The sequence below is a fragment of the Trichomycterus rosablanca genome, chromosome 4 (assembly GCF_030014385.1).
Source record: "Trichomycterus rosablanca isolate fTriRos1 chromosome 4, fTriRos1.hap1, whole genome shotgun sequence".
NCBI lineage: Eukaryota > Metazoa > Chordata > Actinopteri > Siluriformes > Trichomycteridae > Trichomycterus > Trichomycterus rosablanca.
Genome location: NC_085991.1, coordinates 28,380,130 through 28,396,512, shown reverse-complemented (window position 1 = coordinate 28,396,512; position 16,383 = coordinate 28,380,130). Strand labels below are relative to the sequence as shown.

Below are 16,383 nucleotides of genomic sequence, written 5' to 3'. Positions count from 1 at the left end.
AAGTGTATATTGTATGTGAACGATATATGAACTGTCTAATCTTAGATGGGAATACATCCCAAACCTGTTGCAAGTTTATCCTAGGGATTGCACTCATACATATTCTAACTCACACCCATGGAAACAATTCAAACTATCTAACATATCTACTGGCAAAACCATGAGGACATGGGAGGACATGACAGATTCACAGATTAAATCGTATATCTAAAGCTGTAGAGCAACAACACCATCCGATTTAAATAGGTTAAATGTATATTTCAAACGTCAATAGATCTGAAGTCTATGTTTGGTATAGCTGACACTCTTCAAGTATGGTTTAGGTGGATTTTTTGCTAGCATGAGTTCAATAAATTTCTAAAATCTGTTTTACTTTCCCTATTTCAGACAAAGTAATACCTGGAACCAAGAGACCCCTTGAGAACATTTAGTTTCATTTTGTTTTGACTTAGTAATATCCATCCAGCTAGAAAATAGACCACAGGTTCATGGACTATGTAATGATGCAAACTAGCCTTATTTATATGTGCATAGAGAAGTCCCAAGCAGCAATAATTTAGAATCAGTAATGGAGGAAAATAAGCCATGCCACAGAGTTGTGTTACATTCCAGAGGCTTTACACCACCACAATGTACATATTTTCAACAAACCCACAATTTAATTTATAGAATAGAAGCAAAACCTTTACAGAAAGTTTGACTCCCTTTAAGTAAACATTGCTCTTAAGTTCTGATGGTAAAATAAGACTCTTTATATGGAAAGGGCTATTTTTTTTTTTTTTTAAGTATTTTGACCTGAAGTTTTGTTCGTTCTTTTTTGTTTTCGTTATTTCAGAGCCAAGAATTAAAAACGTTGAAGGACAAACAACTGGAATTTAAAGGTCACGCTTAATGCAGGATTACATTACAATAGTTCTGATCTCAGTGCCAAACTATCACATTTGGTGCCCATCTGGACCCACACCACCCACTGTTCTGTGTGCTTTAAATTAGCTGCAGCAGCAGTAGCAGTGTAATGGATGCCACTGGTTGTACCACCCTTGCATTTAGTCTTTTACATACAGTAGCACAAAATGAATTTTGGCCCATTCCTCTTTGCAGGATTGTTTTGATTCTGGCATGAACTTGCCACGTCATCTCAATGGGATTTAAGTCAGGCCACTCCAAAGCATTAATATTGTATTTTTTCAGCCATTCAGGGGTGGACTTGTTTGTTTGCTTTGGCTTATTGTTCTCCTGTGCAACCCACAGACTGGCCTCAATGGACATTCTCCTTCAGGATTTTCTTATACAGAGCAAATTTTATGGACAAGTCATCCAGGTCCTGTGGAAGCAAAGTAGCCTCAGAACATCACACTGCCATCATGTTTAACTGTTGGTACGATGTTCATATGGTGAAATGTGGTGTTAGCTTTATGTCAGATGTAACAGGACCCATGCCTTCCAAACAGTTTCACCTTTAAACCATCAATCCACAGAATATTATCCCAAATGTCTGGAAGGTCATGTTCAGTAGTGGTATTCACCTACCCCCTCTCTAATGAATTGCATTTGTGCCCAGTGTCTGTCTTATTGTGGATTTATATGCATTAACCTAAATAATATAGCATTCATACCCAGTGCATAAACTGGGATGTTCAAGAGCAGATCTGGAACAATGCCATGTTCATGGTGAGACCCAGAACAACTCTGATCAGACTTAAACAGTTTCAGAGGGTAAGTGAATTAAAAGAAAATATTTTAATGTAGCTCTGTGTGAAGTCCTTAGAAAAATATTATAATTTTATTAGTTCTAAAAACTTTTAAGAATACATTGTTTGAAAAGTATTTTTTTCTAAAAATAACAGGGTAATTATACTCTGAATACTGCATTTATAAATGTGTTTTATTTTATACAAATGCCTAATTTTTGTATTCTGTTTCTGTTTTCTAAATCATAATTTTTCTTTCTATTTCTCCTGCAGCACTGCAGCACTTATTAGAAAGTTTAAGTAGTCTATTTGAGCACACCATTATGCTGTTTCACTACCTACAGTGGCCTTGTAAAAAGGAATTAGGTCATTTAATATACTTTAACTACATGTTCTTATTATTGATCTTAAGTCATTACCTGAGGGAAGGGCTCTTAAAACTGTAATTGTGTGATTTTTTGTTTCACAGGTATATTCTTCATTTAGGGCTGCTGTAGTAGGCCACTAAATAAGTTTGGTAGTAGTGTGAGCTTTATAAGATAGATAATGTTAGAAAACTGAAAATCATGCTTACTGTTTGCAGTTCTGGGCCAAGTTGTATCTACTGTTTAATTTGCTACAATGCTAGATTGTATGCTAGATTTATTGGGCAAGCAGTTCATTTGGAGGGGGGGTCCTCAGCTCTTTTTACACTTACTGTCAATCACATTCGCAGCTTTTACTTGCCTTTTTACATTTATACCCATTAGGGGAACACATTGGTTATAGATGGGCTGTTCATTGGGCCTCTTTTGGGCATCCAGTCTACTTTACACCCATTAGGCATAACATTATGACCACCTTCCTAATATTGTGTTGGTCCCCCTTGTGCTGCCAAAACAGCCCTGCAACTGTGATGCACCTTGTGTTCTGACACTTTTCTATCAGAACCAGCATTAACCTCAGCAATTTGAGCTACAGTAGCTCGTCTGTCGGATCGGGCCAGCCTTCGCTCCCCACTTGCATCAATGAGCCTTGGCCGCCCATGACCCTGTCGCTGGTTTACCACTGTTCCTTCCTTGAACCACTTTTGACAGATACTGACCACTGCAGACCAGGAACACACCACAAGAGCTGCAGTTTTGGAGATGCTCTGACCCAGTCGTCTAGTCATCACAATTTGACCCTTGTCAAACTCGCTCAAATCCCTATGCTCGCCCATTTTCCTGCTTCTAACACATCAACTTTGAGGATAAAATGTTCACTTGCTGTCTAATATATCCCACCTACTAACAGGTGCCGTGATGAAGAGATAATAAGTGTTATTCACTTCACCTGTCAGTGGTCATAATGTTATGCCTAAGTACTAAAGTACCTAAGTTATGTACTAAGATGTGTAATGTATTGTGATGATACATTTTTAAGATTTAATTTTCTAAACCCTCAGACACTAATGCATTAACCCAATTTATCTGTTTGCTTCAATAGAACAGACTGGGCAGGTCCACCAATAGCTAAACACTTTAATAATGTTATGCTGCTAAACTCGACAAGCTTGATCAAATTAAATGCCATGCTGTTGATCATTTTTTAAGAATTAATTACATTGTAGTGGCAACACATTAAGCAGAGTTTACAAACATAGTCAGGATCAGTGGGTTTCCATCATGTGTATGGACTGAATGCATGATCATGCACTGAACGGTGTTGCCATGATTAATTAACACTCCCGATAACCTGCATGGTGCTTTTACTTCAGTCTGCAACATTGTGGCACAGATGGTAAAGTGGATTGTAAAAACATGAGTCCTGGGATAGGTTTTATTCCTGACTTCATTTACTGTCTAACAATTTTTGCATGTTCTTCCCATGATTGCATAGTTTTCTCTGGGTACGCTTGGTTCCCGTCCAGCTCCCAAAAACATCCAGATGGGCTGCTTTAAATCGCCTCAAGGTGTGAGCGCATAAGTGAATTTTTAACTGTGTGTTTAGAAGAATTGGGGTGTATTTTTGCCAAGCCCCTTGGTGGTGCCTGACGGATATACACTGATCAGCCATAGCATTAAAACCACCTCCTTGTTTCTACACTCACTGTCCATTTTCTCAGCTCCACTTACAATATAGAAGCACTTTGTAGTTCTACAATTACTGACTGTAGTCCATCTGTTTCTCTGCATGCTTTGTTAGCCCCCTTTCATTCTGTTCTTTAATGGTAAGGACTCTCCCAGGACCACTACAGAGCAGGTATTATTTGGGTGGTGGATCATTCTCAGCACTGCAGTGACACTGACATGGTGGTGGTGTGTCCTGTGGGGGTCCTGACCATTAAAGAACAGGGTGAAAGTAGGCTAAAAAAAGTATGTAGAGAAATAGATGGACTACAGTCAGTAATTATAGAACTACAAAGTGCTTCTATATGGTAAATGGAGCTGATAAAATGGACATTGAGTGAAGAAACAAGGAGGTGGTTTTAATGTTATTCCTGATCGTTGTATATAAGATAGAATGAGTTTTATTTCTTTATCAGTGAGTGATTAGTTGTGTAAATACCTTTCTGTACATATTAGAATGTAGCAGAGTGCATGACACCATGTTCTTCATCTTCCCAGTATCCGCAAGCACTAAACACATGCCTAACACGTCCTCATGCTGTTCAAGAGAACTTATGAGGTCAGCCAAGAGTGACAGATGATCTTAGCACTTGCATAAAGTGCTACCACTGCATCTTACCGCTTGCTATTGCAGATCTGCTACCACCTTCAGACCCGAAAAAAAACCTCATGCATGGTTGAGCACTACATGATACTTTTAGTCAGTCCCACTGGGTATTCTCAGTGACACATCCATTCAATACCCAGATGTATTCAAGCAACTGTTTCTGTTGGGACATCTATTCACTTCTTATGAACACAGCTGACTACATGGATGTGGATAATTATGTACAGCTCAACACTCACCCAAACACAACCTCTGTAGTTTGCAAACAGTATTCACAGTGGGATATTCACCAGCTGCTCATTATCGTGACAATTGTTTCTCTATTGAAAAGCATTGCATGTAAACACTTTTAGTTCCATGAATGAAGTAACTTTACCTAATTAAATAATAAAGTTTATGTTTATACTTAAGGCCAACATAATACAAAAAGTTACCTATATCAGTAAATCTTTACTTAATAAATAAGTCTAAATATAAAAGTTGTGTCATGCCCTCTTTTAAAAGCAGGCAAGCTAGCTTATTTCTAATAAACTAGCTAGCATTTTTAGGTACATATAAGTATTATTTCCGCACCAGAACCTTAATTTGTATTATAAGTCAGTGATACCTTTGTAATGGACTCCAAACTGCATAAATCTTTAATTAATAGTTTATCCAGTTCATTGGTGTGGCATGATATGATTTATTATCCAGGTGGGATGAAAATACTAACCCCATTTCCAGAAAAGCTAGGACATTTTAAAATGCGATAAAAGATAATTCTTTTGAATTGTTATTTAACTGACAAAGGTAGAAAAAAAGATTTCCAATGTTTTTACTGATCAGTTTGGGACAGAGGTATCTTTAGTACTATGTTCTATCAGCTTTCCTATTAGCTACAGGCTAATGATCAATTAATAATGCAAATGTAATAATAATTGCAGGTGGTAGACCAAATATAAACAGCACATAAATGAGCTTGATATTAAAAAAACTAAATCCCATTTACAAACACAGCTGCAGATGTGAATTATATTAAGCTTATGGCCATTTATCAGCATGCATCTGCTTCCAACAAGCTTTGGCAATTAGCACTTTTAAATATGTTATTTTAAAACAACATAATCAACTAACAGTGATGCAATTAGGCCAGATAGTGGATGCCTACACTGAGGGTGCGTCAGCTGGAAAAACTACCATGAATGTCACAAGATTGGTTAATGTTTTAGGTGAAACTGCTTCAGAAGAACAATATCTAGATGGATTTATGTTTGAATAATCCTTCCAAGATATTTAGCTGTAAAGTTTGGTGGAAGAAGACAGCCATAGCACAGATTTCATCTTTTCAAAGCATGAGGTTCAGTAAGTCTAATGTATTATTGTTTATTAGGATTTTAATGTCATGTTTTACACACTTTGCTTACATACATGACAGGACAACCTTAAACAGTTTAATGTCAAACACAGTCATGGACAATTTTGTATCTCGAGTTCACCTCACTTGCATGTCTTTGGACTGTGGGAGGAAACCGGAGCTCCCGGAGGAAACCCATGCAGACACTGGGAGAACATGCAAACTCCACACAGAACAAACCCAGACTGTTCCACCTGGGAATCAAACCCAGGACCTTCTTGCTTCTGAGGTGACGGTGCTACCCACCGAGCCACTGTGCTTAATCACAATACTAATAAATAATGTATTAGTAATGTGATGAACACCAGTCGTCAAGCTCCTTTCATGGCTGCGGAGTGCAGGCTTGTTCCACCACTGTGATTTTGGAAGATCACTGACTTCTTTAATGTAAATGGGCGTCACACTGGCTCGGTGGGTAGCACTGTCACCTCACAGCAAGCAGGTCCTGGGTTTGATTGCCAGGTGGAGCAGTCTGGTGCCTTCCTGTGTGGAGTTTACATGTTCTACCCATGTCTGTGTGGGTTTCCTCTAGGTGCTCCGGTTTCCTCACACAGGACAAAGACATGCAGTCGGGTTAATTGAAGATACAGAATTGCCCAAGGTATGAGTGTGAATGCTTGCCCTGTGATGGACTGGCGACTTGTCTGAGGCGTGTTTTATTTTTTGCCCAGTGAACTGTATCCTCTGCGACCATGAAAAGGATACAGCAGTGGTGAACCAAGCAATATATAAATGTTTAATGTAAATAGTCTTGAAGAAATATTAATATATTTTAAGCTCTGCCATTATATAGTATTTTGGATGTACAACGTGGCAGCTGGTAGTGTTTGAGGCATGGCAACATGGATTTTGGTTTCAATCCTCTCTTTCAGTCAATGAGAGGAGCTCTGCCCATGTCTACGTAGGTTTCCTTCCAGTACTTTAGTTTCCTTACACCTTTCAAAACCATACAGAAGGTAAACTCGCTATTTATAAATGCCTCAATTTGGATAAATGATCCCATGCAATGTGTTTTTCCGGACATTTGAATAATCTAAATAGAAATCAGCTGATGTCATTCCCTAATAAAAATTTCTGTGAGCTTCTGTCTAACAGTATGTGTGTGTGTTTGGGTTCACTGGTTACAGTGAGTCATGATTACGCATTAACGACACCAGCCACAAAGCACACCTTCAAAATACAGTTACTCATTCATCTTTTTTCCCTCAAATGTTACATCCTTTGCTTAATGTGCCTACCTGGCTAGATTAAAGAATGTCCTTACTGTTTAAGAAGACTGGTGTCCTAATACTGGTTTGCAAATCGTATCAACAAAGCTGCTTTATGCATCAAAATTGACACCTGTAATTTAAGAAAATGGGAAATTACCCCATGCTATGCATGTCACTGTACATATGCAGAGAAGCAACATTATTAATTATTAACATTATTATTAACCTTGTTTCTAATCTCACTGTCCATTTTATCAGCTCCACTTACCATATAGGTTCACTTTGTAGTTCTACAATTACTGACTGTAGTCCATCTGCTTCTCTATATACTTTTTTTTAGCCTGCTTTCACCCTGTTCTTCAATGGTCAGGACCCCCACAAGACCACCACAGAGCAGGTATTATTTAGGTGGTGGATCATTCTCAGCACTGCAGTGACACATGTGTTGTGCTGGTATGAGTGGATCAGACACAGCAGCGCTGCTGGAGTTTTTAAATACCGTGTTCACTCACTGTCCACTCTATTGGACACTCCTACCTAGTTGGTCCACCTTGTAGATGTAAAGTCAGAGACGATCGCTCATCTATTGCTGCTAATTGAGTTGGTCATCTTCTAGACCTTCATCAGTGGTCAGAGGACGCTGCCCACAGGGCGCAGTTGGCTGGATATTTTTGGTTGGTGGACTGTTCTCAGTCCAGCAGTGACAGTGAGGTGTTTAAAAACTTCATTAGCGCTGCTGTGTCTTATCCACTCATACCAGCACAATACACACTAACACACCACAACCATGTCAGTGTCACTGCAGTGCTCAGAATGATCCACCACCCAAGTAATACCTACTCTGTAGTGGTCCTGGGAGAGTCCTGACCATTGAAGAACAGCATGAAAGGGGGCTAACAAAGCATGCAGAGAAACAGATGGACTACAGTCAGTAATTGTAGAACTACAAAGTGCTTCTATATGGTAAGTGGAGCTGATCAAATGGACAGTGAGTGTAAAAAACAAGGAGGTGTTATGGTTGATCAGTGTATTTATTAATTATTTAATTTTTCTAAACATTTAATCCTGCTCAGGTATGTGGTGTTCTGGCACTCATCCAGAAACACTAGGCATAAATTGGGAATACATCCTGGAAAATGAGCCAGTCCATTGCAGGGCACCAAACCCGTACACATTTACTCACACTTACACCAAAGGACAATTTAGAATACCCCTTCGGTTGGGAGTAAAACAGAGACCTTGAAAGAACATGTGAAACTACTTAGACAGTGATTGGAGAAAAGTATCAAACTCAGACCCTCTGAAACTGCTGTGAAGTTTGCATGTTCTCCCCATGTTTGCATGGGTTTCCTCCGGGTGCCCCGGTTTCCTCCAACAGTCCAAAGACCTGCAGTCAGGTTAATTGGAGGTACAGAATTGCCCTAGGTATGAGTGCAAGTGTTTGCTCTGTGATGGACTGGCGACATGTCTGAGGTGTTTCTATACAGACCCTCTGGAACTATGTTGCTGTGCAGCACCCACTCTATCTGCACTATGATGCTTCTTTGTGCTTCTTTAATCCATGTAAGGTGTAATAAATGTCACGAAAAAATTTCAACCTATTTTACATACATGCATGACAGGCTGATTACAAAGTTCAGACCTTTTGTTATAATAATGTAGTCTTGCATTTCTTTTGGAGGGTTGGACTGTTTGTTAAGCTGGATAAAATGTACAAAAGTGATGAAGTCAGTGCTTAAACATTTATCTGTACCAAAAATCCAAAGTAAATTTGGCAGACAAATCCCTGTTTTACCTTTTCACACCACTTTCACACAAAGTACTACTTCAGCATGTCATTTTTCTGAGTGACAAATCTAAAAGGTCAGGACTTCTACGATCAAAGAAGTACATTAAGACACACTGAATTAGTAATTACCTTTTAAATATTGCAGTTTTGGCTCAGTCAGTCAACAAACTTTGCTTTTACAGCTGCTGACTGACAGAGAAAGGCCACAGAACTAAAGTGACAACAACCAGATGCAGTGTTAATGTATTAATGCAGAACATGACACCCAGGCAAATTAACAGTTTGAATAAGCAGTCTGCTTGTTCACATCTTAGCTAATTTGTCTAAAACTTTGATGAAGTGATAACATGTCAGCCTATTTTACACCACTAGAACTGAAACTTGGCATTGTGCATAGGGATCTTGGACTTGTGTGCAGCTGCTTGGCCATGGAAACTCATTTCGTAAAGCTTGTGATGCACATTACTCGTACTATTGTTTCTTCACTGTTTTAGAGGCAGTTTGGAACTGAAGTGAGTGATGCAACACTTCACTGCCACAAGCTTGCTCAATCCTCCTAGATGCTCCTAGATGCCTTTATTTCACAATAACTACATTTAATCAGGGTTGATCTATCAGGGAGAAAACAAAATGACTTGTCGGAAAGGTGCCATTCAATGACAGTGGCATTATAAGTTTGACACATTCTAATGCCAATTTGGGCCTTTGAAAAAATTGCATGGCTATGTGTCTGTACACCTGTTAGTCAAGTCAACTTTATTTATATAGCGCTTTTTACAATATACATTGTCTCAAAGCAACTTTACAAAATCCAGGACCAACAGATACAAAAACCCCGGCAAGCCGGGGTTTGAGCAAGCCGAGGGCGACTGTGGCAAGGAAAAACTCCCTGAAAATTACAGGAAGAAACCTTGAGAGGAACCAGACTCAGCAGGGCCCATCCTTCTTGGGTGGCCTGGAGGATACTTTAAATAAATACACGATTTACACAAATCATACAAACACAGAATTAAATGATCTAAAAGTCATAACTGGTAATAAATAGATAAATAAACAATTAAATAATAATAGAGTTGTTATCCGCTCTAGTCTTCAATAAAGTCTGTAGTGATTTCTTGTCGTTGCAATTACTCCAGACCCGTCACATCTGACAGGAGCAGCATCGTTGTCCCGGCAGTCTCGACTTTAATCCTTAACCTCGGCGGGTAAACAGGTTTCCATCAGATTTTGATCATCAGGCTAATACTAATACAGGCTAATACTTGTTAGCCCTTTGATGCACAAGCTAAGCAAACCCCTTCTAATGCACAACATGGGTCAAAAATGACCCATATTCATCCATTCAAGAATATTTTCATATGCACATTTGTCAGTTATTCATGTATTTGCTGTCTTAGCTAATAAAAGCTATCTATACTAGAATATGTAAACAGCTAGCAAGCAAATAGTATTGGACATATTCAAGATTCAAGAGCCTAATCTTTGGTTGTCTTTCAAAAGATCAGTAAATATGTTTTTGACTACAAACACTTACAAATGTCAGTAGTTCCTGTCAAATTCCATAGTAAATACATAAGGGTCATTTTTGACCCATGTTGTGCATTAGAAGGGTAGTGATACAAAAATGATTTTTATTAAAAAAGCAAAAAATATAAAACTGAAATAAGGATTTGTGATGATCAAAAACAAGTTAATTGAAAAATTCATGGAAGCTTGAATGACGAAATTAATTTATTGCAAATATATAGAAAATAAAAACTCAGTTGGGTCATTTTTGACCCAGGTTGTGCATCAAAGGGTTAGCAATGGTTATGACTCTTAATGACTGAACTTAATACTTAATAGTGTAGTCCAGTGGTTCTTAACCAGGTGGCCAAGGCCTAGAGGGGGGTCCTGTTGCATTTAATTCAGACAAATAAAAATAATCACACTTGATGGAACAGGAACTTAATAGGCTATTGGCATATGGGAAATTTCTTGTATTGTCATTTACATCTATTTTAAACTGCCTGTAGCCTACGCTGGGTATTTAAGAATGAGCACATATTTGATTTGCCTACCACAAAAGTGCAAAAGGCAATGGACGGTGACTATGAATGATTTTGATTCAGTTGGTGATGCAGATCCAACTGAAGTAAACCAAGGTGAAGAAGCTTCCATCATCGTCTGCCAGAAGTAAACCCAGTACCTCAACCAAAATTAGACAATACTAGAAAAATATACCTTCATCATAGATTCATCGAATTCCCCATAAGCAAGAACAAAGGGGGGTCTATGAGAAAAAAGGTTGAGAAATGCTGGTGTAGTCCACATGCTTTGGCCATATATTGAATCTGTGACTCGAGTCGCACGTAAGTCGCACACACAGCGACTTCAGACTTGACTCGGTTTTGTTTCAAATGACTCGGACTCGACTCATGACTCGCAAAAAAATGACTCGTAAACAAACAAAAGTTGCTAGCATCAGCATGTGTTAACATTAGTTACATGTGACAAGTTCACTTCATTTGAACATTTTCGTTACCTTTGGATTGGAATCTCACTTAAAATGGTGGAATACCCTACATAGTGCACTTCACAGGAACAACTGTGATGAATGGAACGCTCCTACAGTATTGGCGCAAATGGTTAAAAGAGCGCTTTCTGAACCAATCAGACCTTCTGATTTTAATTTTTAGTAAGAAATGCTGTTATTTGCATTCATTCAGTTTGCGTCACACAGATGATGTGTCAATGAAACGCTTGATTGGCTTTCTAATGAGTTTGTGTTTTACATCACAACCGGGAAAAGTTTGGAGGTTTTTAATTATAAGCACACATTTACAAAATAATGGGACAACACACGGTTATAAATGTAATAGCATCTGGAAGAACATAAGCTAAGGTAAGCAGTGGTTATGATTTCTTTAGCTGTGTTTTGGATTTTGGCCGCTGTGTCGTGATTTATCACACACTTTTGTTTTGCAATGAAAACAAAACATATCAGTTTAAGCATTTAACTGGTAACTTCTTGTTATGGAAATTACATTAATTTGCACAATGACTAGGAAAGTAAAGGCACTAAGTAAAACGGCAAAATACAGTTGCTAATCTGTTGTTTTTTTTTATCTGAACTTACGTATCATTTGTTTATTTCTACGCTACATTTCCAATATATGTTTTGTGTAGATTATATTGACTTGAGACTTGACTCGGACTCTAGTCTAAAGACTCGTGACTTGACTCGGACTCTAACCTAAAGACTCGTGACTTGACACGGACTCTAGCCTAAAGACTTGTGACTTGACTCGGACTCGTATTTTGTGACTTGTGAACATCTCTGTATAGAAGCACTTTGTAGTTCTACAATTACTGACTGTATTTCATCTGTTTTTGTAGATCCCAGTTGAAAGTGAATAAAGGTGGAAGTAAATATTTTATAGATGCACTCATTTTTTTTAAAAACTTTTGTAGGATGCTAATGTTTGGGTAAGATTTATAGGTTCTACAGAGCTCCTGTTGACAAAATCTGGGACATTTTCAGCACATTAGACTTAACAGTCCATGTAATTACTTCTTTCTTCCGGCTGAGCACAAACAGATAGGCAGCATTCATACAAGGCTGACACAAAGCAAACTTACTGTTTTAAAAACAAATAAGAAATAATCTCACCCATGCTGAATAGAATCACACTGTAGAATATACAGTAGTTTAAGTTGAAACATAAAGTATAATAAATGTTGTGTTTGTTTTCTTATTGTAGTTTCTGACCTTTATAATCTTAAATAACATTGGGGCTAAATAAACATTTATACATTTGACAAGGCATTGAGCATCCAAATGTCTCAATTTCCAAGCATTTTAATTTAACTTAATAAAAATGGCTAAAAATCCTTCTTCACTTTCTTTCCAGGTCCTCCAGGAAAGCGAGGAAGAAAAGGAAACAATGGAGAACCAGGTGAGTTACCTATTTCAACTCCAGATAGTTCACAGGCTTGTTCTTTCAAAAAAAAAAAAAAAAAAACTAGAACTGTGCATTTTCCATTGGCCACTCATTACCAAAGGTTGTATTTCTGGCACTGTTGGTTACTGACCTAATGTTGACAAATTCAGGGTTAGAAACATTGTTGCTGATTGGTTATGCAAATCATGTCACACACTGTGCAAACACCAAATAAAATCATGCTTTGGTTCATACGTGATCTGTTTCATCAAAACATTATTGCTGAGCTGTTTTATCTTAAAAATAAACAACCACACCACTCAAGTGGCGCAGCGATAAAATACGCTAGCACACCAGAGCTGGGATTTCAAATACATTGTATCAAATCTCAGCTCTGCCATCCGGCTGGGCTGGGCGGCTATATTAACAATGTTTGGCTGTTGTTCATCCAGGGAAGGGAAATGCCATATAGGGACCTCATAACTGATGCAATTCTGACCTCTGCTGGCTGATTGATGACGTCTGCACAGACTAGCGGAATAATGCTGATCAGGGTGTGGCTCTCCGTGCACAAGGCTGATCTGCATATGAACTCGTCCGTGCAGGTGAAAAGATGCAGTCGGCTACTGCTCACATTGCGGAGTGAGCATGTATCAGTTTGCTCTCTTTAATCAGGGGCGGTGGTCAACACCAGTAGAGAGGAAGCATAATGCAATTGAGTAAACATTTGATGCGCTAAAAATCGGGAGAAAAGGGGAGAAAATGCATTAAATAAATAAATAAACAACCACTGGATTGAGATGAAAAACATTTTTATTTTGTCACTGTGCACCTTTAAGTTTTTAGACCATTTAAAGGCTTTTTGTTGAGCCGCTTCTTGGTTAGTAATAATGCTACAGAAAACAGCTTGCGTACCAAATGTCTGATACTGGCCTTTGTGAACAAGATATGTCAACCTTTTTTAGTTTAGTTTTTAGCCCCTAAATGCAAATGTTATTTATTGTTGGTTGAGCTGTTGGCCTATTGTGTTAAAATTACATTTTGATTTTTGACATTAACATTGTTGAGCCTGTATATTAGAACCACCACCTAATATGCAGTCTTTCTAAACAGCTTTTGACTGTGGATAGGAGTTAGCATTTGCACCTTCTCACTTCGTATTGTACAATGAGTAACTGCCATTAGCCAAATGTCTAATACATTCCTGGCTGCAACATGCACCAGTTATTATAAAATATACATACCAGTTATTATACAAATATACATACACTTTTTTTTTTTGCATTTTTCCTCCCAATTTTCCCTTCAATCTAGTCGTATCCAATTACTCGATTGCATTACGGTTCCTCTCTACTGATGTTGACCTCTCCTCTGACTGAGGAGAGCCCCCTCCAACATGTGTGCAGTAGCCGACTGCATCTTTTCACCTGCACAAGGCGTGTTCCTATGTGGATCAGCTTTGTGTACAGAGAGACAAACTATTATCCCTCCTCTCTGTGCAGGCGCCATTAATCAGCCAGCAGAGGTCATAATTGCATCAGTCATGAGGAATCTCCTCCGGCACCCTTCCTTTGAACAACAAGCCAATCATTGTTTGTGTAGGCGCTCAGCCTGCCGGTACCAGAGCTGAGATTTGAACCTTGCCATGCACATTTTTGTTATATAATAATTACAGAATTTTGTTTTGACTAAGGAACTAGGCTTTGAAAATTCCAACGTGACAAACTCCAAAATTCACATTATTAGTGCAGTTGCTTTAAACTTAGAAGAAACAGTTGAGTTTATACTCTAGATCTTTCTTGGGTTTATTTGAGCTGGCCATAATTTTATTAGGTTTGTTTTAATGCAGACAAACCTTCTTAAATCACATTTAACATTAATTCTGCTGTGCATCACATCATTGCAAAATACAAAATGGGTGACAAATCAGAAGACAACTGATCAGCTTTGTGGGTTATGTGTTTTAGTTAAATGAATTGATTCACATTGTTGGATGTCTGGGTCTGGCAGCATATTGGGTTTGGAATGTCAAAAATCTGATTTAAACTAAAGGGACTGATTTCACACCTACCCAATGCAAAAAATCCTGGATCCAAACACATTCAGGTCCAGAGTAAAGGTGCATATGTCCAAAAACACCAAGTTCCATTTGTATTGGGCTGGTTTTTGTTTTTATCCCCATGACATCTATTGGATCTCACCAAGTGGACAGTTATCAAAACAAGTGTCATGCCAATTATTCATTTGACGATAATATGTTGTCTTTTCACATTTTCTAAGTGGAAATGCTGGTGATTTCAAATAAAATTCACAGAAGTGTTGATTTTGAATCCGTTCATGACATTCGCACTAGATCAGTTTTTTATTGGACCACAAGACCAGTCTAGCTCACACTTTAAACAGCCTATCAAGTCTTGTAAACACCTCTATTTTGTTTCACGTCCCACCCACAGACCATATAAATAGAATTTGCAGCTGAATCAAACTGAAATGGCAGAAAAAGTGCGATTCAAATTCATTTATTTCCATAAAAATAAATAGCAGATACTGGTGAGTAGTGGCGATAAAACACAGATGCCTGAATGAAATGCTTTTCCTCACAGTAAGCTCGAGCTGTGTTATAGTAGGTAAATTATTGGAAAAGAAATAAAGCCAGTCACTTATGAAATAGGCAGCACAATAGAATCCTTATTGTTAAATCTTATGATGGCTTTCAAGTGGCAGAAATTAAACACAATCAGGAGAGCAGCCATATTTCCTTGTTTACTTCTGATGTTTGCATACAGTCCTCTGATTTTCATTTGGTTAAATTTATTTTAAATCATGTGAATGGTTTGCCATCTGCATTCTCCATTAAATGCATAACAGTGTTTAATTCCTGTGGTATGAATTTCAAACTGCCATCCACCAGACATGTCATTTCAAAGCTAGAAGAGAAAGTGACGGCTTCTGTTTTTACACTGTATAATGCTCAAAAATGAGCTGATTTGATCTTTACATTCTTGCATTCGTGAAAACTAGAATAACATCATGTGGCTACATTAACCAGAACAAGCAATCATGCACTGTCTGGAAAATAGTAATATTAAACCATTAAAATGATTCTTGCTAAGCAGTTCCCACTTTTTTATGCCCTAGTAGAAAAAAAACACCTGAAAAAAAAACACTTCATCCTGATTGTCACTGGTCCAGTTCCTCCTGGATACACTGGGCCCAAAGCAAAAATACCATGGACTGGGTGCCAATCAATCAATCACGATGCTTTAGCCATAATCCATCTTCACACATGAGTCAACAGCACTGCTGAGACTCAATGGTGGTGGTGGCCTAGCGTAATAGACTGCTGCGCTAGGTGGAACAGACCCCTGGACACCAATCAACACACACTGCTTTCTCCAGGACAAAGAAACTAACTTCTCTTCTCCCAAGAGTATAAACTGGAAAAACTCATTGGACATTGGACAGTTTATATAGGACCACTAATGACTAACTTATGTGTCATGTCTTTGACTCAATATCTGGCTGAACTCATGTCGATCTTAGTCAGTCTCCACTATCAGAAGATGACCATGTAGAACTTCTGGGACTTTGGTGTGAGCTGCTATTGGACTTTTATCAGTCTGGATATTCAGCAGGTCTGATCTGTCACAGATCTCATCCTGCACAATCACAAGAAAAA

General features: G+C 38.3%; 1 protein-coding gene across 1 annotated transcript in view; it reads left to right on the top strand.

Moving 5' to 3' along the window:
* The window catches only part of LOC134311526 (collagen alpha-1(XXV) chain), a 251,033-nt gene that overhangs the window by 118,340 nt on the left and 116,310 nt on the right, over positions 1-16,383 (top strand). The window contains exon 3 of the mRNA XM_062993157.1: positions 12,675-12,719. Coding sequence (XP_062849227.1) covers positions 12,675-12,719 — 45 coding nt within the window. The remainder of the gene's footprint in view (positions 1-12,674; positions 12,720-16,383) is intronic.